General features: G+C 31.2%; 1 protein-coding gene and 3 non-coding genes across 5 annotated transcripts in view; all 4 read left to right on the forward strand.

Moving 5' to 3' along the window:
• The first annotated feature begins 8,707 nt into the window (after positions 1-8,707).
• On the forward strand, positions 8,708-8,773 carry LOC112326718 (small nucleolar RNA U49). Its single transcript, XR_002980648.1, has one exon. It is a non-coding gene; the product is annotated as a small nucleolar RNA U49 (small nucleolar RNA).
• A 188-nt stretch (positions 8,774-8,961) lies between these two features.
• Positions 8,962-9,109, forward strand: LOC112326717 (small nucleolar RNA snoR2/U65). Its single transcript, XR_002980647.1, has one exon. It is a non-coding gene; the product is annotated as a small nucleolar RNA snoR2/U65 (small nucleolar RNA).
• Positions 9,110-9,179: 70 nt separating this feature from the next.
• On the forward strand, positions 9,180-9,268 carry LOC112326713 (small nucleolar RNA snoR77Y). The gene has a single exon (XR_002980643.1). It is a non-coding gene; the product is annotated as a small nucleolar RNA snoR77Y (small nucleolar RNA).
• Positions 9,269-13,937: 4,669 nt separating this feature from the next.
• LOC7458291 (endoglucanase 11) overlaps positions 13,938-24,785 on the forward strand; it is a 32,470-nt gene continuing 21,622 nt past the window's right edge. The window contains exons 1-4 of one of the 2 annotated variants that reach the window (XM_024594966.2): positions 13,938-14,484; positions 14,581-14,793; positions 14,892-15,092; positions 15,244-15,489. In XM_024594966.2, the coding sequence (XP_024450734.1) occupies positions 14,230-14,484; positions 14,581-14,793; positions 14,892-15,092; positions 15,244-15,489 (915 nt within the window). In that variant the 5' untranslated portion in view covers positions 13,938-14,229. Of the gene's footprint in view, positions 14,485-14,580; positions 14,794-14,891; positions 15,093-15,234; positions 15,490-24,785 lie in introns of both variants that reach the window. The other variant, XM_002301566.4, reaches the window with a different exon arrangement.

Below are 24,785 nucleotides of genomic sequence, written 5' to 3' on the forward strand. Positions count from 1 at the left end.
TGTTGATAACAAAGAGAGAAATTGTATTTTAAAAAAAATTTAAGTTAAATAAAAAAATAGATTATTGATAACAAAGGGTGAAATTGTATTTTTTTAAAAATTAAGGGATGAAAAAGCATTAAACAGAAAAAATAAACTAGAAGTTGTGGTTTAACTCGTCAAACTTGCGATTCATGTCATAGAATCAACATGATTATTATTTTTTCATAAATTTATATCTAAAAAAAACAAGCCAAAAAGAGCTTAGCATCGCGGGCCTTTGGAAGGAATAGCTCAGACCCGCGTGTTTGAGCCTAATTTTTTCTCATTTCAAGTCATCCACCCCTTTTTATTTTGTTTTGTTTCAAAAAATAGGCAGACAACATGTTGTCTTCCAACCCAAATTTCAGCTACCATTGTGGTAGCTAGAATATTTGGGTTATGGGATTTAAACCCCAAAAACTTATTTTTCAATCCATTTAAACCCTAAAACACCTAAATACCAATCCTAGAACATGTAGAAACCAATTTAGCAACATAATAAACAAAAAAAAAAAAGCTCAAATCACAAAATGAAATTGAATAAATTTTCTCATTCTCGGCTTAGATATGTTTTTTTAAGAAATATCGAGGATCAAAACAACGACTATAAAACTCCCCTAACCAAATGGAACCCATTGACACCAATTTCAACTATTTTGGTTGTCAAAACACGTGTAAATGATGATTTTATCTTTCTATACTAGAATCCTTCAGTACTCTCTCTATACTCTCACAAAAATGGAATAGAAAATGAGCGAAACGAGCTTTGGTATCAATATTAATTTTCTGAAACTAAAAGGACTGATTACTTATAAACAAAAAAAAATAAGGGATCAAAATAAATTTTTTTTATGAAATTCAAAACCACCACCTACTTTACATGTCATTTTAACTTTGATCCTCTGACTTTAATCCAACCCTTTTTTCTAAAAAAAATATGCAATTTAATACTAATTTGGGCTTAAAAGAGCTCAATTGTGGAAAAAAAAAGTGTTTGAGAATCAAATTGAAAATTTTAAAAAATTAACTACTACAATCCACAATGATTTATAAGAATGTACTGTAAAAATGTTACAATGAAAATTCTACACGACTTAGTGTTATGATATGTAACATTCAACTTTAAATTCAGCTAGCTAATCTACTCAAGTTATGTTGAGAGTAGGATTACGTATTAATTTTTATTATAAAAGAAGAAAACATCAATATTATAGATGTGTATTTTAGTATCATGAATATTTTTAAATTGAGAAACAAAAATACGATGTTTATGCTTAATAAAATGAATTGATAAATCAAAAAGTAGTTGTTAAAATTAATTGAAAATTAAAACAAGGATCTAGTTTTTCTTGTTAGGAATAAAAGATAAATACATATGCAAATATTTTATTAGGACTATCTTTTTTATTCTATACCTTTTCTTTTATTTATCTTAAAAGTTAATTTTGGTTGATAAGTACATATGATTTTTATTTTTATAAATGCATAATGCAAATACAATTTATCTATCTAAAATAAAAGATGATAAAATTTAAAAATAAATTACAATAATCCCTTTGAAATATTATGAAATTATAGAAACAAATCAAAGGATTAATTATTATTTTTTAAAAAAATTAAGCTAAACAATTAAAATATGAGAGAGGTATTAATTAAAAATTTAATTTTAATTAATAAATAAATGAAAACTAAAAAAAGTTAAGCTCGTGTATCTGGTTAAATTTTTTTAAGAGGGGACGACACGTCGCCTGCTCTGGTGTTTTTTTTAATTATTATTCTAAATGACAACATGCTATACTAGCCACCTTGGTAAACGAAATGTCATCCACTTAAGCATTTTAAAATCAACTTCAGTGATAAAAAAATAATAATTAGAGTTCAAGTTTAGGAACTCTAAAAACCTATTTTTAAAACTTATTTTCACAAAAAAAATACTTTAAAAATATCTTAAAAATAATAGTTATAAAACCTCGATTGGCCTAGTAGATCGACCCGGGATCCAGCTAACCCAGTACCTAAATTGGTCTAGTTTGAAGAAAAATGGGTGAAGAAATTGATCTAGCTTAACCTTGTTAAGAAATCAAGTTGACTCGCGACCCGATAAAAAGTCAGTTAACTTTTGTTTTTGAAAAAAATTGGGTCAAAATGATGTTGTTTTGATCTTTATTTTTTTTATAAAAAAAATTAGGTTAATCCTTTCACCCTAGCTTAAGCCTTGCCCCGGGTCAACCGTTGCGTTGATTTTTCAAACCATCTTAAAAACCTTAATAAAGACTTTTCAATTTTAAAACTCCCTCTAATCACTTCAAAAACCCTAAAACAAATCGAATCAAAACAAAATTCAAGGTCCTAGACTACTTTTTATATCATGTTAAAAGGCAAAATCATCTCCATTGAACTTCCCTTTATAAGACAAACTCATTGACAACAACATCAGGTTTTATGGCTAGAATGTAGCCAACCAAACACCTTTTCTTTTCTATTCTTTTATGACAACTTTCTCTCTCTTCCACACGGTCGGGGATTTGCTGCATTCCACCATAACTTCGAGAATGAATGAATTTGTTTTGTCGAAAGTTGTGCCCGCACACTCGATGCTTTTCTCCTGGAGATGAAGGCCCCAAATCATTCGTGTATCTTTATGATCTCCTTCTATTTAAAAAATTGTTAACGGATTGCTAGACAGCGAGACTAAAACATTAAAAAAATAAAGTCTTAGATCAAAATGTAAAAGCTCAAAACAACAAGAACCATATTTGAAATTTGAGGAATGAAATCAAAGTTTTCTGCACTTTTTGAAATTACAACTCTATCTTTATTTTTTTGTTAATTTTGATTTTTATTCTTTCATTTAAAAAAAATAACCCAAAATTTAATTTTATAAAATCAAACTTTAATTTAATATAGAATATTTCATGGCACATATGATACACGAGATCATGTGAATGTAAATGTATCCTAACATATAAAATCTTTAACTACCCAAAGAATTACAAACACGAACACTAGTTGCAACTTTACAGCCTAAAAGTTAAACCCTACTAATTACAACTTATTGAATTTCTTTCTACTATTATTACCTACAATATTAGTATTAATTAGTCACTCTACTTGAAAAATAACTTAATAATCCATTGACCAAAGTTTATTGTAAATTGACTAACATAACTGTTATGAGCTGTTTATAATCAATTAATTAAATTTAATTATAATGTTTAATTTGAATTCAATTTATAAATAAACTAAATTCACATGTTTATAATACACTTAATTCAATTATTTTTGTTTTCTATATTACTCAAATTATTATTTTTTTATCTTATTCCAACTCTCCTCTACTACTATCACCACAAATAACCTAAAAAATCAAATCTAAATACATTTCCTAAGATTTTATTTTATCATGACCACACAAGCCACGTCATCAAAGACCTATAATGGGATGAGAAGAGAATATAAAAGTGTTTTTTTTGTGATGTTTTTTTTTTTTTTTTAGTTTAACGTGGGTGTCCGGGCCAGCTTGCGCGCATCTCGACTAATCCCATGGGCCCTGAAGTTAACGACCATGTAAACCTCCAGTGGCCATCATATGAGCAACCACATGGCTCGAACCTGAGACCATAGAGGGAGCAAACCTCTTGATCCCAAACTCTTACCACTGGACCACCACCTAGATGTTTATTTATTCTTGATAAGAGGGAGAGAAGTGATAGAAAAGAAAAAAAAAAGAGGCGAGCATTTTGGAGAAACTAATTTTAATATTATTTTTTTCTTTTTAATGTAGTAAATGAGAGTGATTGCTCTTTTATTTATTTTTGTATTATTTTTAAAGATTAAATTCTATTTAAAATTTAATTATTAACACTCAAAATTATCAGAAACATGAAATTTCATTAAATTTTTTTAATTAAATTTAATTTAGAAAATTCCAAACATGTGTTATAAGAAATTCTTAGAGTTTGAGTTTCATTTAAAATTTAATTTTAATTTACAGTTTCGATTTGCATGTGTTCTTAAAAATTTAAGATTTGTAAACTTCGTCGATTTTTCACTTTATTTTACTGTTTATATTCTAGTAAATATAATTTTTAAATTTAAATGAAAAAATAAATAAATTTATCTTCATTTATAATATTAACTCAATAACCGGTACTACATATCAACCATCAAATTTCACAAACTATTTTCCCCACGACTTATGAATCGATTCAATTTTCTTCATTTCCATATGCCAAATTCGTTCATCTTCTCCATCTTCTTCAACACCTTCCCTTCCCTTCTCCGGGATGAAAGTTCAATTTGTATTTACAAATCGAACAATGGGTTGAAGAAAAAGAGGCTGTTTCAATCTGAAAAATGGGGGAAAAGGGGGCTGATTCAGTTGAAAGAAAATGGAGGAGATGTGGAATTTACCCAGATATTCTTCCATGTTTCTGACATATTCTGGAAAAGCTTATGCCCTGTTTATCTGCAATTTTATGGGATTAGAGTTGAGAAAAACGCAACAGATTGCACACGACCATTTTGCAAGGATCTCTCTAGAGCATGAAAAGGCCACACGACAATTACTAGCCAAGAGAGAAGAACTAGGGCAGCGTGAGAAATAACGGAGGTGAAAAATGAAAATGTGAGGTCAAAACTTCTCCTTGAGAGGAAAATGGCCAACGCAGTTTGGCTGCGTAGCGTGTTTGAGAGTGAATGTAGTTATTTTTTAAAGTAGTTTTTACTCAGAAAAAATATATCAATAATATTTTTTTTATTTTTTAAAAATTATTTTTAAGATTAGCACATCAAAATAATTTAAAAACATAAAAAACATATTAATTCAAAGAAAAAAAATAATAATTGAGAGGAAAATGCTTTTCACAAAACTTCACCTTGAGAGGAAAATGGTCAACGCAGTTTGGCTGCGTAGCGTGTTTGAGTGTGGTTGTAGTTGTTTTTTAAAGTGTTTTTCACTCAGAAAAAGTATGCCAATAATGTTTTTTTATTTTTTAAAAATTATTTTTGAGATCAACACATCAAAATAATTTGAAAACATAAAAAACATATTAATTCAAAGCAAAAAAAAAATTTAAATTTTTTCGGAAGTGCTTTTGAAAAGCATTCCCAAACGCCCTAATATGGTTGTTTTTTAAAGTGCTTTTCGTGCCGAAATGCATTAAAATAATATTTTTTTAATTTTTAAAAAATTATTTTTAAGATCAACATATCAAAACAATTCAAAACATAAAAAAATTTAAATTTTAACAAAAAATATTAAATTTTTTAAAAATATAATTTCCACTGCGTTCCTAAAAGGCCAAATATCAAAGAATTCTCTATTAACATTCATTGCCAGCCTATTAATCCACATTTATTGGGCTTTATATTTTTTTTAAAAAAAAAAACTAAAAAGGCCTTGGTGTTTTTTCACGGGATGTGAGGAGAAATATTATGGATTATATTCAAAATTCTGGTTTTTATTGTACTTAATAATTGTGTTCACAGCAGGGATAAAATCATTTTTTTAGAAGATTTAAATATCATTTCTCAATGATAATTTAGTTATTTATTTTTTATGTACAGTAAAAATATTTTGTTGCCTTTAAAAGCTAAAAACAAATTGGCTTTATCCAGGAGTTTTTGTATCTTTTCCCATTTATTTACATAATACAATGATATTGGTACTCCTAAAGACTCAAAACCAATGACATTGCAAAAAAGAGTTTTATTGTCTTTATATTTTTTTTTTACAGTAAAATAATATATTTAATCTTTGACTTAAAAAAATCTAAAGTTGCTTTAGGAGGGTGTTTTGGTCTCTGCAACAATTTTTTTAACATTAGTATGCTCTTTGGATCTATTTAGTAATTTGCATTATTAAGATATTAATAAATCAATAAAAAAACTGATGTGTGCGACGCACATGTTAATACTTAATACATCATCGTCCCCCATGCTATTTTAGAGGCACGTTGGGAGTATTCTGATTGCAAAAAACTACTGATCGCCATCCCATCTGACGCGTAAGATGGCGGCACATCTGTTGGAGTGATGTGTTTGGTCAGGGTGGTGGTGGTTCGACGACAATGAAATTTTTTTCTCCTCCCCTTTTTCTCTCTCTCCTAGGCCTTGGTATTTGCATAGAGCCTTTAAAAATTCAATTGTGTTCACTAGTTTATATTTATTTTGAATTAGGTCCTCGTTTTTTTATTTTTTTTTATTTTGATTTTAATGCTTCTTGAAGTTTATTTTTTTTATTTTTTATAATTTCATTCTTCAACATTTAATTTTTGTATCCAATTTAGTTCTTATTTTTTTTATTGCTATTTTTTTATCATTTGCATTTATTTTTTTTATTTTGTCAGATAGAATTTTATTTCATTTTTTTCTTCTAATTTTGGTCCTTATTTTTTTATTTCTCATTTTTTTACCCTTTTCTTCATTTATTTTGTTTTTCAATTTAATCCCTAATTAGTTTATTTCAATTATTTTTTGTGCAAGATTTAGTCCTCATTGTTTTAATTTTATTTTTTTAATAAAATTTATGATTGAGAATTTTGCTTTGTAATTTTTTTGTATTTGCCTTTTACAGTATAATCAGTCTCATGACCCGATCTACCAGTTTTGATGGTTAACCCGGTTTAAGTTTGATCTTTTTTAAAATCCTTTTATTTTTCATTTTTATTATTTAACATTGACTTATTAGGTCTTGAGCTTCATGATTTGTTTTGCTTTTTTTTTTTGTGGGGTTATCCTTATCTCATATATCAGGTTACAAATTAGTTGAATTAACTTGGGTTGACTCGATTTTTTTAATTTATTTTTTGCCATTAAATTATCGACCCTTGAGTGTTGTGATTTTTTTCACTTTCCTTAATGCGTGGTTATCTCGTGGTTATCTCGAGTGTGGGGTGGTCAAGTTAACACGTGTTGGCTTACTATTTTTTTTTTATTTTTTTTTAACTTCAGGTTTTTTTTTCTAGATCCATTTTTTAAAAAAATTAGTTTTTAAATTCTGATCTCATATTGCATTTGGTGCGTTAGTAAAGTTAACCCAACCTGTCTCGAGTCTTTTTCTTCGATGTATCTTTTTTTTAAAATTGATTTTTTTTACTTTCATCATTTGATATTTGGTTATTATACGTTGAGTTTTGTGAATTTTGTTTTTCAGGCTTATCTTCGAATGAACTTTTATTCATAAAATTAAAAAATCAAAATAATATTATTTTATTTAAAAAATAAAAAAATAAAAAAATAAATTAATTTCACCTTCACCGTATCAAATCTCAAGTTGGGTATATGATAACTATGCTAACAAAATTTGAACTCAAAACTTACATTTCCTCGCAATTATATCAAGAACATGAAAAACAAATTAAATTTAAAATTAATTTTTATTACATAAAAAATATAATGCATGTAGCTTGCGGATAATTTACAAACAAAATCATATATAGAACTCCACGATTATTCCTCAATTGGAAAAGAAAATAGAAAAAGAAAGAGGAAATAAAAGAATGGTTGATAGACAAGCAACGAGTTACGATGCGTTTGTTTTCTGGAAAGTGGTTTTCGGGAAACTACTTTCCAAACTTTCATGTATTTGTTTGTCATTAGAAAAGTTGGTCAACGAAAAATATTTTCCGGTCAACGGAAAACACTTTCTTGTCAAAGGAAAATTTGTCTTGATTTCCAGGAAAGTGTTTTTTTTATATTTTGGACGGAAAACACTTTCCATAAGTTGTGAAAAAATTAAAAATATCATATTATTTGCTGATTATGTCAAATTTGATCCTCAAACTTTTGATTGCTATATATTTTGTTCGAATATGTTTTTCTTTTCAAATTCATCCCTTAAAAATTGATTTAATTTGATTTTTATATTAACTTTGGCCCTTATTTTTATGATTGTTATTTACTTTTCTCTTATCATTTTTTTAAATTGAAATTTTTTTATCTATCAAATTTGGTCCTCATTCTTTTGATTGTTACTTATTTTATTTAAAATAATTTATGAAATTGTAATTATTATTATTTTAATCTTATCATCTTTCAATTTTTTTATTTGTTAGATTTGATCTCTATTATTTTGATTATTATTTATTTTATTTGAGATAATTTATGAAATTAGATTTTTTCAATTTAATTCTCATTCAACTTTTTAATTTGTAAGATTTGTTCCTTATTATTTTAATAAACTTGAAAAAAAATAAAACATTAATAAGTTATTTTCCAGTTCATTTTTCATAAATAACCAAACACTGAAAAGTTTTTTTCAAATTAATTTTAATGACACTATCAAATATCAGAAAATAATTTACTTTTCTGAAATTTATTTTTAAAAATATTACTTTCTAAAAATAAATTATTTTCCTACAAATAAAATAAATGAGGTCTAAAGCAAAAATACGGGGAAAAGAGAAGGAAAAACAAAGATGGGCCTATTAGCTGGATCCATTCGTACCGCGCCTAACAAAATACACAAGCAGCCCAGCTTATCCAGCACCCAGTTAGAAAACCGCACAGCCACAGCTAGCTAGGGTTACTCTGCACCTCTCTATATAAACCCTTCGACGCCTCTCTACTCTTCAAAGCGCCATCTCCCGTCTAGAATTCTAGGGCTTCCCAGCTGCAGTTTCTGCTTAAGCTTTTCAAAATCACATCAATTTCTAATTGTTTTTATCCCTTTTGAAAAAAAATCTCCCTATGAGGAAGCAATCCCAAAAGATAGGAAGTGCCGTATGACACTTTAATCAGCAGCGGTCACACTCATGTACCCACGTTTCCCATCCACCAATCACAGCCCAAGAGAGGCGTTTCCTCTCCCGGATTCGTCTTCCTTGGGTCGCTGATTGATCGGGATCACGTGGGCTACTGTGTGCCGCTGTGTGTGTGATTTGGAACGGGTCTCTGAGGGTTTTATTTCTTAAATCATATTTGTTTCTGAGCAATTAAGGTCTGATGCCACGTCGCCGGTAGCCAAAAAGGCGTTGACCGTCGATGCTATGATTGGACCGAAACCAATCTCATGTTTCGTTTGCTGATAGGAATCTGTGGATCTCATCTTAGTTGATACACGGAGCCGTTTCCTGCGATTACATATGTTTTTCTTGTTTTAAATCTTTTTCAAAAATCATTATTTTTTGAATTTTGTGCAGCGAAGGGTATTATGTAGCCAATGATGATTGTTTTTGTTTAGTTGGAATTACCGGCTGAATCTCATTTTGATGTCATTTTATACTGGCTGTGTCTGAGGCATCATAATACTGCATAAAAAAATGATTTTAATCATGTTCTTGAGGTTTTGATGAATTTGATACCTTTTGGGCATTTTAATTAAACCATAAATTATTTTTTTTCAATGAATTTGATATTCTCTTTTAAAACCATGTGAAATCTCTTTAAAAATTCGTCAATTTTGATGTTTTTATGATCCAATCTCACTCTCTGCTAATCGAACTGGGGTATAATGAAGATTGAGATCAAATTTATTTTATGTTTACGATTTTTATACCTGCCAAGTATGATCGATATTTCTGTTTATTTACATAAACTAAATGGAACTATTATTCTCCATTCATGGCCTGAAAATGGGACTGTTAAGACCACAGCCAAATGATCTACTTCTCTAAGTGGAAACGTTGCATCGGGCTAATTCTTTTGGACTGCAGAATCATTTAGGTGGTGGAAAAAATCTGTTCTTAACTTGCTCACCATGGCATCCATCATTCTTTGACCTCTCCACCTCCAATGTTTTGTCTGGAAACACGGCGACAGTCAACCCCGGTTGCTGGAGATGAGAATATGGTATTCAGAAAAGCATTAAACTGCAACAAAGCCGAATCTAATGTGATACATTTGACAGTAGCTAAAAGCAGTTGTTTAAACTTTTAGCTGCAAATCTAGGATAGCGAAGAATATCAGGAAGCCAGCGGACATTTGAACAACTCTGCCACATCCAACTTCCCACATTTCCCACATTTTCTCTGAAAATCATAACCAAGTTTCTAGTGAATATCGAAGAAAATACTGAAACCAATATCATGATTTAAGGTAATGTTACAGATGTCTGGTTCAAGTGTTTCGTACACAGGTGGAACCAGTGCCTGTTCTAAACAGGTCATCAGGCAATGTGCCAAAGCCCTGTCTCCAATATAAAAATACCAGTGCCTGTTTTGTTTTTTTTCCGGTAGCAGTTAAATGATAGCGCATATATATATATATATATATATATATATATATATATATATCCAGACAAATGAAATGCAAATCGAAACTGGAAATCGATCAAATACTGGGAAGTCTCTTGATAGTCTTGGACACTGCAGTTCCCAGAATCCATACGGTGTGAAGGCATAGCAAAATGAAATCATGAACTTTTTTCATATTGGTGAGGAATTGAGGTGTCTATAGGTATCATAACTACGAGGAATAAAGGTGCAAAATGCTATCCGTATTAAGGATATTGTTCTGCTTGTTCGAACCCCGTCAGTCCCGACCTAGGATCCAATGAATCGATCAATTCGTTTCTCCATTTTCTGTGAAATCAAGGAGAGTCCAGCTGCCTCCGAGAAGTGCCTATCTTCCTAGTTGAAACGGAAATGCTGCACAAAAGACTAGGGAAAACGTTTCAAGACTTCTATTCGAAAAAGATTCTGCACTCTAAAATTCCAGAATGTTACCCTCAACAATAGGCTCCACAGTAACTCACAATAGTAAGATTTAGCTTCTCTGTCGTTGAGAGAATGATTAGCTGGATCTTAAGAACTACAAAAAAGGCAGGTAGATGTTGTGATCCATGGTTAATAAGACTAGTAAGATAGCCTGAAGAGATGCAAAAACATCAAAGAGAGACAACTATACAGACAACCCAAAGATTTACATTGAACATTAAATCAATACTTAAACTCTGTCTTCACCTTACTTCTTTCTTAGACTTCCATCATGATTATTGATGTGTTATTTGTGTAAAATCTACCTGTTTAATTACTTATTCTCAATTAATCATATTGTTAATTAAATTTTTATATTATTGCTATCATTAAAATATATAAAAACATAAATATTTGATCTAAAGATCAATAAAATCCCATTCCCTACAACCATTTATCTCTAGATTCTTATGATCAATTCTCTTCAGGTCCTCGTGACCACATGTCTATGAAAGGATCAAAGATCCTTTGTCCAGGAACTATTATATCTAAAAAGATAATGTATCCTTCTCTAGAAAACATTGACAAAAATCTCTTATGAATTCATAAAAAATAACAAACATTCTAAGGCATGCCCTTTAAGATATATATTTTGTGCAAGCATGATAAATATAAACTTTTACACTGTAAGTATGTTCTCCTTCTCTTTAGCTTATTAAAATCTTCCATACATGTACATTTACAAGATTTGGGAGGAAAATAATAATACAAAAAAATAAATGATTTTGGGCTTACCAACCAACTAGGCTCGATCTGACCAAGGCTCAATCGGGCTGAATCTCTTTGCCCGACCGAGCTACTTTGAGTTGATTTTTTTCATCCTGACCGAGCTATCATGTAACTCGATTATGAAGATTTTCAAAGCCCAACAGGCTCACCTCTCTCTCTCTCTCTCTCTTGATTTTTCAAGATATTTTAGAGTTACTACAATGAAAAATGTCACCTTTCATGACGAGCTGCTCAAATATTTTTCTAGATAGGATATATATTCTTAGGTTTAGCAAAAGAGAACATAGAGTTTCTCTACACACAACTAAACATCATTTTTCATTCTCTTGATTTTTATATGCTTGTTGCTTGATCAATTAAACTCAAATATTATCTTAAGCATTATAGTATTTCTCATTCCATAAAAAACTTGTTTTTACGATAACAACTCAAGCCCGGAACTCAACCAAGAAAAGTCTATTTTCATGTGAAGTTTTTTTTATGACTTCATCAAATATATTTTAAAAATATATATTGACCATTGTGATTAGTGAGATCTATAAATAAATCTTGTTAAATTAGGATAAAATTTTTTTCTTTGGGATTTCATAAAAGTTTCTTAAATTTTTTATAAGTTAAGGGGATTTTGAATATACTAATTATTTAAAAAGTACTTTTGAAAAGAAAAAATTACCACAATGCTAAATATATTTCTATTTATATCTTGCGTCTTGACTTGTCTTAATCTCAATCTTTTCTATAATTATTTGAAGAGATTGTAATTATAATGACTTCAAATTATATATTATTAAGTAACTTTCTTTATTATTTTATAAAAATTTATTTCACCAGCACCTTTTAAGTTTATTAATTAATTTGATATGCTATATGTGAATCATATATATAGTGCAATTACGACTTAATAAATATTATTACATTTAAATAAAAGAAAACAATACTATTTAATAATCTTATCTTCATACTTTGGAAATGTGAATAAATCACGATTACATTAAATTCAAATAACTATAATAAGCACCTATCTTAAGCATAGTCATAGAGTACAAATCTGGTTTAACTGGCCGTATTAAATAGTATTGTTCTATTATATTTCATTTAATGAATAATGTTATTTAATTTTAAATTTTCAAACTAAAAACAAAAACTTGCTGTATGTGCTTAAGTCCGTTTACTTTATTTATATAAAAAATTTGTCATGATAAATGATTACCAAATTATTTTTATAAAAAAATAGAAAATAATGAGTTTTTGCCATGAAAAAGTTTTTTCCTTTAAGAAACCATTGAGTTTTTTTAGGAATCTTTTTCAAAAGTTTCTCTCTAACTAAAATTTAACACCTAGGAATTGAAACATGAAAAAAAAAAAAAAGATTGGAGGATCAAAGTGTCAAAACGAAAATCGACATGAACTAGAGATGTAAATATAAAAAACTTCAAGGATGAAACTAGGTATTTCAAAGCACAGTAGATACATTATTGCAGTAATCCACAATTCTAATGTGAGCAAACTCTTGTTTATTCGTCCACCATGTAAGAAAATACAAAATAACTCGCTTAAACTACCTAGAGGAGGCGACTATCCAACTTTATTTTTACTTTGATCAATAGGAGATAAAAAAAATAAATATGGTTGCTTGCTTTTTAGTAAATGATGGGAAACCACTTCACAGTTTAAAATCATGAATAATCATGGCTATGCCGGGTTTTGGCAATAATTATGTTTACTTTTTACTAACACGCGAAGATGATTATGACATAATACTCTTAAGCACCACCAATCTTGGATTGATTGGTGTAATCAAGACTACTCAAAGGTTTGTTGATTTTCACCTGATGGCCTCCAGCTAAATTATTTGATGATTCTACCACTATAACTACCCAGCAACAGTCGTCTATCAAAGCATATTTGAGATTTTTTGCGTTGAAGCAAAATGGAATTTGAATAATAAGTAGGAGAGCCAAATGAGACATGGCAGGACTGAAGAACAAATAATTTTTTTTTCTGAACTCTAAATGACTATATAAATAGTTTTTTTGTTGAAATATCAGTAGGGCTACGTTGACAGTGCCTGCACAGGAGTGTCCTCCTTCCAGAGGTCAAATAATTTAGTAGTTCTGAGTATCAAATTCGTTAAGGAAGCCAAAAATCTATGGACATTTGTATATTAAGTTCGAAACACATGATTTGACTGTCCATTGTGCATAAAAAGACTTGCAAGATATTTTCGAACTAGCTTTATATATTAAAGAAAAGTTATTTTGTATGCTACCCAGTAATTTGATTCCTTGAATATAATGGGAAAACAACTTTTTTTTTTTAATGAAAATATCAGGATAACTATGGAGTAATTGAAGTAAGATTATGTTTATTCGCGAGCTGTGCCTTGTGTTTTTGATGAGTGCACCGCACGGTACACTTAGTAAACAAACACACTCAAAATACCTAACGTAAAAAAAATAAAGTCACAATCTTTCCATAGATTGAGAGAGACTCGAAAGTCTTACCATATTCCTCTCCGTTTCCACATGTAGAAAGACGAAAAAAAATAAAAATCGATCGTTGCATAAATCATGCTTGTGCAAAGAACAAAAGAAGAGTGACATGCACATGAGACGTACAGAATCCTACACTACATAGATTGAGGACACGACTCAAAGTCACTGCGACTCCTCACTCGTCTTCCCTTTTTTCCCATCTCTCCCTAGTCTCTAGCCTCCCTCCACCGCTTGAAAGAAAAAAAAAAAAAAAGCTCTTCAGGGGAGTTGGGATTTAGAGGGGGAAGATGACTATGGACAAAAGACAGCAGCATCAATATTATGGAGCAGCTCCAAAGCCTACCAGATTTGCAAAGCATTGGTGTCTTCTCCTGATCTCTATCTTCCTCTTTTTGAATACAAGGACTCTTGCTTTTGATTATGGTGATGCCTTAAGAAAGAGCCTCCTTTACTTCGAGTCACAACGTTCCGGTCGCTTACCCTACAACCAACGAGTCACTTGGCGTCACCATTCCGGTCTCACCGATGGCTTAGAACAAGGAGTTAGTATAAACTTAATTTCTTGACTACCATATTAACCCCTCCCTAAAAGTCTTACATTCTAATTTTCTCAAAATAATCAATTGAATTTTGTGTAGGTAGACTTGGTTGGAGGATATTATGATGCAGGCGACCACGTAAAATTTGGACTGCCAATGGCGTTCACTGTGACCATGCTTTCATGGAATGTAATAGAATTTCAACATCAGATTGCCGTTGCCGGAGAATTAGAACATGCATTAGAAGCAATTAAATGGGGCACTGATTATTTCATCAAGGCACATACTAGCCCGAATGTGCTATGGGCAGAGGTATGATACATTGCATTAATTACAATTCAAATTTGTACTAACTTGCTGCTTTTATGTACATAATTAATTATTCAAACTTTATTGCTCCATGTTGTAAGGTGGGTGATGGTGACACCGACCACTATTGCTGGCAACGGCCAGAGGACATGACCACATCACGGCAAGCTTACAAGATCGACGAGAATAATCCCGGGTCAGATCTTGCTGGAGAAACTACGGCGGCAATGGCTGCAGCATCAATAGTGTTCAAGGGAACAAACCCGCATTACTCTCACCTACTCTTGCACCATGCCCAACAGGTAAATTCAAAGACCAACTTTAGTCATTAGATAACTTAGATCTTGTGGGGTTATGATTTCAACTTACAATTTCATACAACACTTTATTCTAGTGGATTCTGTATTAGTGCAACATAATTTTATAATCATTGTTTTGGTGGAGTTGTTTGAGTTTGGAGACAAGTATAGAGGTAAATACGATGAAAGTGTGGGGGTGGTGAAAAGCTACTATGCGTCGGTGAGTGGATACAAAGACGAATTGCTGTGGGGAGCTATGTGGTTGTACAAGGCCACCGGCGATGACAAGTATTTGGAGTACGTCATCGGAAATGCTCATTGTTTTGGTGGGATTGGCTGGGCCATGACAGAGTTCAGCTGGGATGTCAAGTATGCTGGCCTTCAAATCATGGCTTCCAAGGTAAAAGCAAACCTTTTCATCTCTCATTATATGCTTCAAGTTCAAAAACAGCTATATTGGTTTTGGAAATCTTTATAGGATTTTGCTTTTGTCCAGTTTCAAAGATGAAATAATAATAAATTACTTTAAATCACACTTTCACTTTTTTTCTCTCTCCCCTTTTGATAAAGTTAATGGATGGAGTGAGCCATGGTTAAGGTATCGGGCAATTGAGTTAAAAACAAAAAAGTTATCCAGACGCATAAAACCATGTACAGGTGTTTAATTGTTTTTGGCAATTTTTAAATTAATCCCCCAATTATGCAGTCATTCTAAGTTGAATCTCAAAAGAATTGTCTCTTTTAAATTGGATCCTTAAAGGTCAATGAATTAATTCTTAGTTATAATATCCATGTTTTTTTATTTCAAAAAATCAATACAGTTTTTTTTTTAAAAAGATTTTAGACTTTCTTTGAATCACCATCATTTTATAATATTTCAATGGAATTTATAGGCAAATGTATTTGATTAAAAATTACTGAATTTTTGAAAATTATTTAGAAACTAACTTTGATGGGATGCAAAAAGTTGGTAAATTTTGTAGTAAAAGGTAATTATCTCAACTACTATTTTATAAAACATAACTTCTTCATAATTTTGAGTTTTATAAACTCTTTTTTAAGCTCTTCTTGTATAAAACCCTTTGTCTAAATATGATTTAAATTTTTAAAATTTTTTTAAGTTTAATTTCAAATTTAAAATACAACTTCTTTAGATTTTGATTGCGACAACTCAAAATCATTGACACATTAAAAAAAAGTCAGAAGAGCAACATGTTAACATGTGATGATTTAGTATCACATGAATTTATCTTCTTGACATAAAGAGGAAGAGGAAAGAAGATGGATAGTATATGCATGTGTAGTAGAGTAGAAGCTATAACATGTCTGTCATAAACCAATTTTGAATTGCATATTTTTATTTTTCTATTCAAAAATAAAAAAATAAAAAACTTTAAAACCAAAAATATTTTCGAAACACGATGAGATAAGTTTTCGAGCTTCAAAAGACAAGAAAAATAGCCAGAATGGGAGATTTTGACAATATGGGATGAAGAAAGAAAGAAAATTGAGGTTGAGATCCAAACATGATGAAAATTGAAAAAATCGATTAGGTTTAAGGACTTAATTAAACTTCTAACAGGTTAATTGACTTAATTGAAGTAAAAATTAAGTTTGAAAGTCAATTGGGTAAAAAATAAAAGAATTAATTAAGTTTAAGGACTTAATTAAACTTCTAATGGGTTTTGTGGATTCAATTAAGGACTCAATTGAAGAAAAGTCAAGTTTGAAGGCTAAATTCAGATCAATTTGCAAAGATTGGGAGATTAAGGACATAATTGAAACTTTGAAAGGCTAATTTGGTGCAATTAAAGGCTTAATTGAAAGAAATTTGAAGTATAAAGTTCAATTGAGGACCACATTAAAGAAATCTAAAATCAAATACCAAATTTAAAGTAAAAAGCGTAGAATTTTAACGGTCCAATTGAAAAAGGCTAAGAGTGAAATTCCAAGGAATCCAAAAGATTAGGATTGATTGGGGGCTCCGTTGCAAAGTTCCAAAGGCTAAGAGTTGCCACCTAGCTGTTTTATTTGGGGTCATGAGGAGACCCGAGTAGACTGATCTAATCAGAAATTCTAAGGTAAGAGACTAGTTGTGGTTAGGGAAGGTATTAGAAACCCTAATACACCTTACATGAGGTAAGCTACATTGTGTGGTTTGGATGTGGTTTAAAAGTGTTGATGGGTTCCTAGTCGGTGGTCTGTTTATGACTCAGAATAAAAATTTACACTCATGGACAAAACTAGCATTTCAAATTCACTATGGGTTCAAAAGCCTAGATAATTTTTTATAGGAATAATCAATGTACGTGCTGTGAAAAAGGTTCACCTATCCTGGAAGGTGAAGATATTTTCCACAACTCGTATATTGTGGTGAAAAATACTCCAATTTAAAATTGGTGAATATTCAAAAAACATTTTGAGAACTTCCTAGTCAACTCCTGATATTTAAATATCAGCCTAGTCATATATCCAACATTTATACGAGAATATTGATCATTAATTTTTAGATGATAAGCAATTAGAGTTATTGGAATATTGAAATCCTTAAGGAATTTTACAAATCTAATGTAAATTCCACAAAAAACACAAAGAAATAAAAAAAATATTTTCTAAAACAATGTTAAAAAAAATTTCTCTCTTTTTTATGAATAAAAATGCAATTTTTTTTTGTAAGGATTAGGCTGTATACAACAAGCAGTGAAAATTTTTTTTAAGGCTATTTTTGGTAAAAACTCATTTTTTCCTAAAACCAAAACTGTTTAAATAGGCTTAAGGGGTGTTTGCCAAACATACCCTTAAGCTAAGGAAAACCTTTAGCAGAAACATTGCTAGCCAAGCAAGGTCTTAACTTTTGATTTGATCGAGTTGACTTGAAACTTTTGGTTCGATCATAAACCTAATCAAACTTCACTGGTTTGATCTGAAAAACAAACAAAACCCAAACTAGAATCCAAAATGAAATCAAACTTGAAAAAAAAAAACAAACTCAAAATTATTTTTACCAAAACAGATCAAAACAAAGAAAAACAAAGAATATTTAACATGAACCAAAAAATGTAGATTTCAAATCAGACTAAATATGGATTAACAAAGGACACATACATGTTGGAAATCATGCAAGGACTAATAATCTAGCATTCACGTACTTTGATTATCACTCAAAAATCATGAGTTTTTTTTCAAAATGGGTTTTGGTTAAAAACTGAAACCTTAGGTTTAAAACCTATTGAAAACACCACATTCATTCACCTGAAAGTACCTACTTTATCATCAAAAACTGTTGAAGAAGAAGCTAAACAGTGGTTGAATGATTTGTTGTCTAGGTGAAACCCGATAAATTAAGGTTTTTAATTTCGGATATGCCAGATTTTATTTTAGTTCCTATTTTTCCAAACAAGGCATTATTATTATTATTATTATTATTTTTATTATTATTTCTAAGAACCATTTTGCAATTGTTTTTTATTCCCTTATATTTTTCTACCCTCTTATATTTAATATTTGGAATTACGATCTACACACGAAGTGTTTTTCTGGTATTAGATAAGCCAAAATTCTTTATTTCATTTTATTATTTAAACATCATAGAAAATAACAAAAATCTTTCTTCCAAAAATATATTTAAATATTTTGATTTTGCATATGTCCAAATTTCTTAAAAATGAAAAAAATAATCATATTTTCATAAATAAGAAAAATAAAAATAAATACATGGCATGATTTAACATCTATAAATATAAAAACTCAAGAAAAATAGTTTTGTTGATATCTTTGCATGCATTTTTGGATTTAATAACTAGTTTATTAAAGCCATGAAAACTTGGCCTACATTTCAAAAGCACCAAAAATTTATTTTGTTTCTTTTAATATACAAGATTATGAACTTATACATAAGATATATTCTTGATACTAAATAAAAAGACAGTTTCTTTTATTTTTATGATGTGACTTTAAAATAGCTAGGTTTGACCCCTAAAGTTATGGTCCACTCTACTAAAGTAGACCAGATTTAACCGTTAGACAGACCAATGGTTAGAAAACACAACAATATCTTAGTTTGTATCAGGCTAGTAAACAATATAGTTTACCTTAGGTAAGGTGTACTAGGAGTGATACGTCATCTTTATACATAACCAGTCTTCTTATCTAGACTTTAAGATTAGTTAGAGTTCCTAGTGATCAAACTACTAGGTGGCGACTCTTTCCCTTTTTTACTAATAAAGCACAAGAATTCCTTATCATTTCCACCCATCACTATAAAGATCCTAATTTAGGAGAATGATCACCGCGACGCCGTGGATTTGGCTGGTGTTGTTTGTCTGATTGATGTGTTTTATAGTGGTTTGTATGTTTTTTTTTTATTAACATGCATCATTCTATGCTTTAAATTATTTATTGCTTATTGGTCTGTATATTTTTATTACTAGCATGCATTATTTTTATTCTTTAATTTTTTTATATTACGCATGCATTTGTATATTGAATATAGATTAATGTCTCATGCATCACTTGCTTTAATTTTTTTGAGAGCACACACAAGCTTCTAAGTTAGGTGGGGGATCAACAATTTGTCTTATGACTATGGGTCAGGATTCAGATGCATGAAACATCCAACTCATATCTGAGTGTTTGCTTAGTAATGTTGGGCATATGTGCCTTATCCATTCCTTGCAACGACCCCATACTATCTTTACGAAGACTGTCACTTGGCATATTTGAGACCCTTTGAGACCAAATAAAAAATCTATCCATGTTCACTTAATGAATAGAACCTATCCTTATGATGTATGTGCCACCTGTAAATTGCATCAAGGAAAGCTTAACATGTAGCATCTTGAATTTCAGGACTTTTAGGTGGCAAATGGTCGTCACATAACTTCTCAAGAGTCTGGGTTATTAGAAATTGACAAAGATGAATATGAATCCCCTCATCGATGTAATAATGACATTATATGACGACTATTATCAACTCATGAAGGGAAAAGTTGTATTCAATTTAGCTTTATTTTCTGCAAGCATCTCATATTTATTTTGCAAACATTGTATGTTTTTCACTTGAAGGAAAAATATAGGCTCACCTTTAAACGCTAACCTCTGCTAAGATCTACAAGAAGCAAATGGAAGATAAAAAGGACGTTAAGCTTGGACAGAAGCAAAGTAATTTTTTTAAAAAGATAAATGGCTTAGTTAACTGATTTGCTAGGATAAACTATTCGTTTTGAAAGGAGGCTCCCATACATGGAAGCCAATACTGAGGAGTTTACCATGTATTTGCCCCATTGTCACTTTGCACGCCCTCATCAAAAGAGAGTTTCAGATGCTCATCTGATTAATCAAAATTTGCAAAATCTTGCTTCCAACACCCTAAGTTCATTAGATATTTATGTTATCTTGCCTCCAAGTTCACTGTAAATTGTTGCAAACCAAATGCATCAAACACCTTCATTGTTGTTCCACCATGGATATCACAAAAATCTAAACTGTAAAAGAAAATACCAATCTTTTCTCTTAATTCCCCTTAATGATATCTATCAAAGCCTCATAAATGCCCATCAAATAATACCTCAACCACTTAAACCTAACCAACCAGCCTATCCCAAATGGCATAACAAGAATGCCTAATATAAGTACCATGCAGGAGTAGTAGGTCATTCCATTGATGGTTGTCACAACTTTAGAAGAAAGATTGATCAACTAATTTAACATGGGTGGCTATCATTCCAAAAAAAGAGAGGCATATTTAGTACAATCATAAAAAATAAAGATTCACATGATCTACTTCTAGTTAGGAAAATATGCCATAAGTCAGCTGTTGAGATTCCTAGAAAATTTAAAGGCCTTTAAAATCGTTAAGTATATGGGAGCACAATGCCCATAGACTCATCTCAAAGTATATTACGGTATAATGGCCAAAGTCAATGGTTGAAGTCATCAATGATGAGAAACTCCTAATCTATCATTTTCTCGATAGCCTGGCTAGACCTGCTTTCAATTGGTATATGAGTTTAAATGGATCTAAAAAGGAGAAATGAGAGTATTTGGCTGATGTGTTTCTGCAATAATTTGGATTCAACTAAAAGATGGCTCCAACCAAGTTAGATATTCAAAGAATAAGGATGAGAAATGATGAGTCAGTCAAAGAATATGTAATGAGACTAAAAGAAATAACAACATAAGTTTATCCTCCACTACTTGACAATGAGCTCAATTCCATCTTCATCAATACTTTAAAGACTCATTACTGTGATTACATAACTGATAATTCATTACCTTATTCTATAAAGGTAATAACAACAACAGAGAGGGTGGAGTAAGGATTGAAATTGAAAAGGATTTGGAATCTAGAAGAGAGGTTTGATGCTATGCCGGTTTATAAATCAGAAGATAATTCCCACATGACAAGTATGAATCAAGATCATTATGTGCCTCGGCATCCCAACCATTCTCCTTAAATGACTAATCAGATTCAATCTAAGAAGCAACCATATGAAAACTCACAGTAGCTAGATAAAACTCTATTACCCTTTTCTTTATCTTTTAAGAAGATGTTTGAAAGATTGATCAATATCATATAGATCATTTTGATTCCCTAGAATTCATTTCGACCCCCATATCTAAAATGGTATGAGCCTGACCTGACATGTGAGTACTATGGTGACAGTAGTAGGCATACCATTGAAGACTTTCATACTTTTAAGGACAAGTTCCTCTAGTTTATTGAGGCAGAATGGATCACCTTTGAGGAAGCCCTAAATGTGAGCTCTAAAGTCGTGATGGCATATGAATTGGGAAATGGCTCTCAAATTAGAAATCTTGTCTGATCAGGTCTCATTGTGTCATTGGCTGCTTAAGTGCCATTATTAAAGATTGACATACCTTTACCATTCAAAGATATTTGTCAGCTTCTCTTGAACGCCAGACATATTACTCTGACTCTATTAGATCCTATAAAACACCATTCCCTAGGTGGTACAATCCAAACAAGAAGTGTGAATATCATGATGGGACCCTTGGCCACTCAATTGAAAATTGAAAAAATTTCAAGTATGAGATCCAAAAGCTTGTGACCAATGGACAAGTTAAGTTTGTAAAGGATAATGATACTTACTACATTGTCACCAAACCATCCTCAGCATAACAAGTGGTGGGTAAACATTGACAAAACTCTGATGTTGCTAAAGAAGCTGACCTAAGAAGGGCTATTTCATTGTCAATCTTTTTGTTATAGAACTATACTACTCTTGTTTGTTAATATGTTTTCAATATGTATTAGGATCACATCACATCTTTTAATGAAATAAGCATTTCCTTTATCTCTTTATTGTTTTGAAATTAAAAGATGTTGTTATAAAAGTAATACTTAACATTTATTCATTGTCCTTGATTGGTAAAAAAGATCGAACTCTAAGGTACGTCATACAAAATGCTAAGAGGCAATCCTCACCCTTTTAAAACTCATCAACCCTTATTTTTTTACATTGCTCCATTCAAAGATTTGTGACCAAATCAGTTTTTGAAAAAAAAAAACTTTTGGCAAATATTTCTGAAAATTCAAATTTGCCTTTTCATTTCAGAAATAATTTGATGTTTGTTTAAAACAGTGTTTAGACACCTTTTTTGTAAGATGACAAACGAATCATTTAAGTAATTCCTGTTTTGAGGCTATTATAACCCAATTTTGGCCCGTTGGCTTTTAATTTAATTTTACAGGGATTAATTTTTAAAATTAAAATACCAGGGATTTATTTCGATGAAAAGTGTGATTTGTCAACTTGTGGAAAAACTTGGGACTACAACGTGTTTTGTATTTTCTCCTTATCATCAAGATAATGATAGTAATCCTTTTTTGAATTTGATTTTTTTTATCAAATTCAAATTTTAAATAAGAGAATGAGTTTGCTTGAGACTTTATTTCCTATACGCAATGGGACTCTTGCATTACAAATACAAATCCCAGTGCATGTGTAAAGGGGGAGGCCATTACAAGAAACCCTAAGGGAAGGATATTACAAGAAAATCAAAGGGAGTGCAATATAAAAATAAACCTCCCCAACTGATACTCCCTTTCTCAGCCACAGTTGAACCTACCTCCTTTCGAGCCTTGATCCCTAAGGTAGTGTGTTTTCTAACCCTACCTCCTTTCGAGTGCGTCTTCGAGCCCTCATCGCTAAGGTTGTGCGTTTTCTAACCCTAACTCCTTTTGAGTGCATCTTCGAACCCTTATCGCTAAGGTAGTGTGTTTTCTATTCCTACCTAATTTTGAATGCACTTTCAAGCCCTCATCCCTAAGGTAGTGTGTTTTCTAACCCTACCTTCTTTTGAGTGCTTCTTTAAGCTCACATCTCCTGAATAGTGCGCCTTCGAGCCCTGTCATGTCGTCCTTTCAAGACTTTTCATCTTTACCTGGGCAGCTCACCTATTACAATGAGACCCCTTCTAAATAATATTTGTATTTTCCCCCCTGGGCAGGTCACCTATTATAACGAGACCCCTTCTGAAAAATCCTTGTATTTTCTCCTTTGGGCAGGTCACTCATTATAATGAGACCCCTTCTGAAAAATCCTTGTATTTTTCCATCTGGATAGGTCACCCATTACAATGAGACCATCTCTGAATAATCTTTGTATTTTTTTCTAAAAAGGAAGAAATCTCTTTGCATTTTTCACCAATCAGGCAGGTCGCATGGAACAATTAGACCACCTACGATATTCCTCGCATTTTACCATCGAGCAGGTTGCCTGGAACAATTAGATAATTAAAAAAAAAAAACAAATCAGAAAAAAAGAAGAGGAAGGGTTTTCATGCTTATTTTTCTTTACAAAACTTACTACACAAAGTAAAAAGAAAATGAATTTTCCAATGTCTTTGCACCGTAAACATTATAAAGAGGGAGCAAGTGTTATAACCCAATTGTGACCCATTGACTTTTAATTTAATTTTACAGTGATTAAATTTTAAAATTAAAAGATTAGGGATTTATTTTGATGAAAAGTGTGATTTGTCAGCTTATGGAAAAACCAGAAACTACAATGTGTTGTCATGTTCTCCTTATCATCAAGATAATAATAGTTATCCTTTTTTAGTTTTGATTCTTAATCAAATTCAAATGTCAAAGAAGAGAATGAGTTTGTTTGAAACTTTATTTTCCACACGCAGTAGGACTCTTGCACTACAAATACAAATCCTAGTGCATGTATATAAGGGGAGGCCATTACAAGAAACCCTGAGGAAGGGACATTAAAAGAAAATCTAAAGGAGCGCAATACAAAAAAAAAAAAACCACCCTAACTGGGTACTCCCTCTCTCAGCCATGGTTGAACAACCCTAACAGAAAAAATAGCCACTGCAACCCTATCTTCAACCTCTAACCATTACAGTTCATGAGCCATCACTGAGAGTCACAGCTTCCATGACTAGTTCCTCCATGTCTCAACCAGCTCTGCTCCATCTGTCTTCTCCCTGTGGCATCGGCTCCAACCAGCAACTGCACTAGTCCATAAACCATTGTCACGGTAGACCAGCCACCTAACAAGAACACCATCAAGGTTTCCCGATCACTCACCACAAGCGCAACCATAATACCCTTCTTTAACTATAGCAGAGCTGAACGCTAACCTCCAACCAGCAACAATAGCAACCCGTAAACTCCAGCAAGAGTTCTTCTCCTAAGTCGAACACCAACCTTCAGGATCA

The sequence above is a fragment of the Populus trichocarpa genome, chromosome 2 (genome assembly GCF_000002775.5).
Source record: "Populus trichocarpa isolate Nisqually-1 chromosome 2, P.trichocarpa_v4.1, whole genome shotgun sequence".
Classification (NCBI taxonomy): domain Eukaryota; kingdom Viridiplantae; phylum Streptophyta; class Magnoliopsida; order Malpighiales; family Salicaceae; genus Populus; species Populus trichocarpa.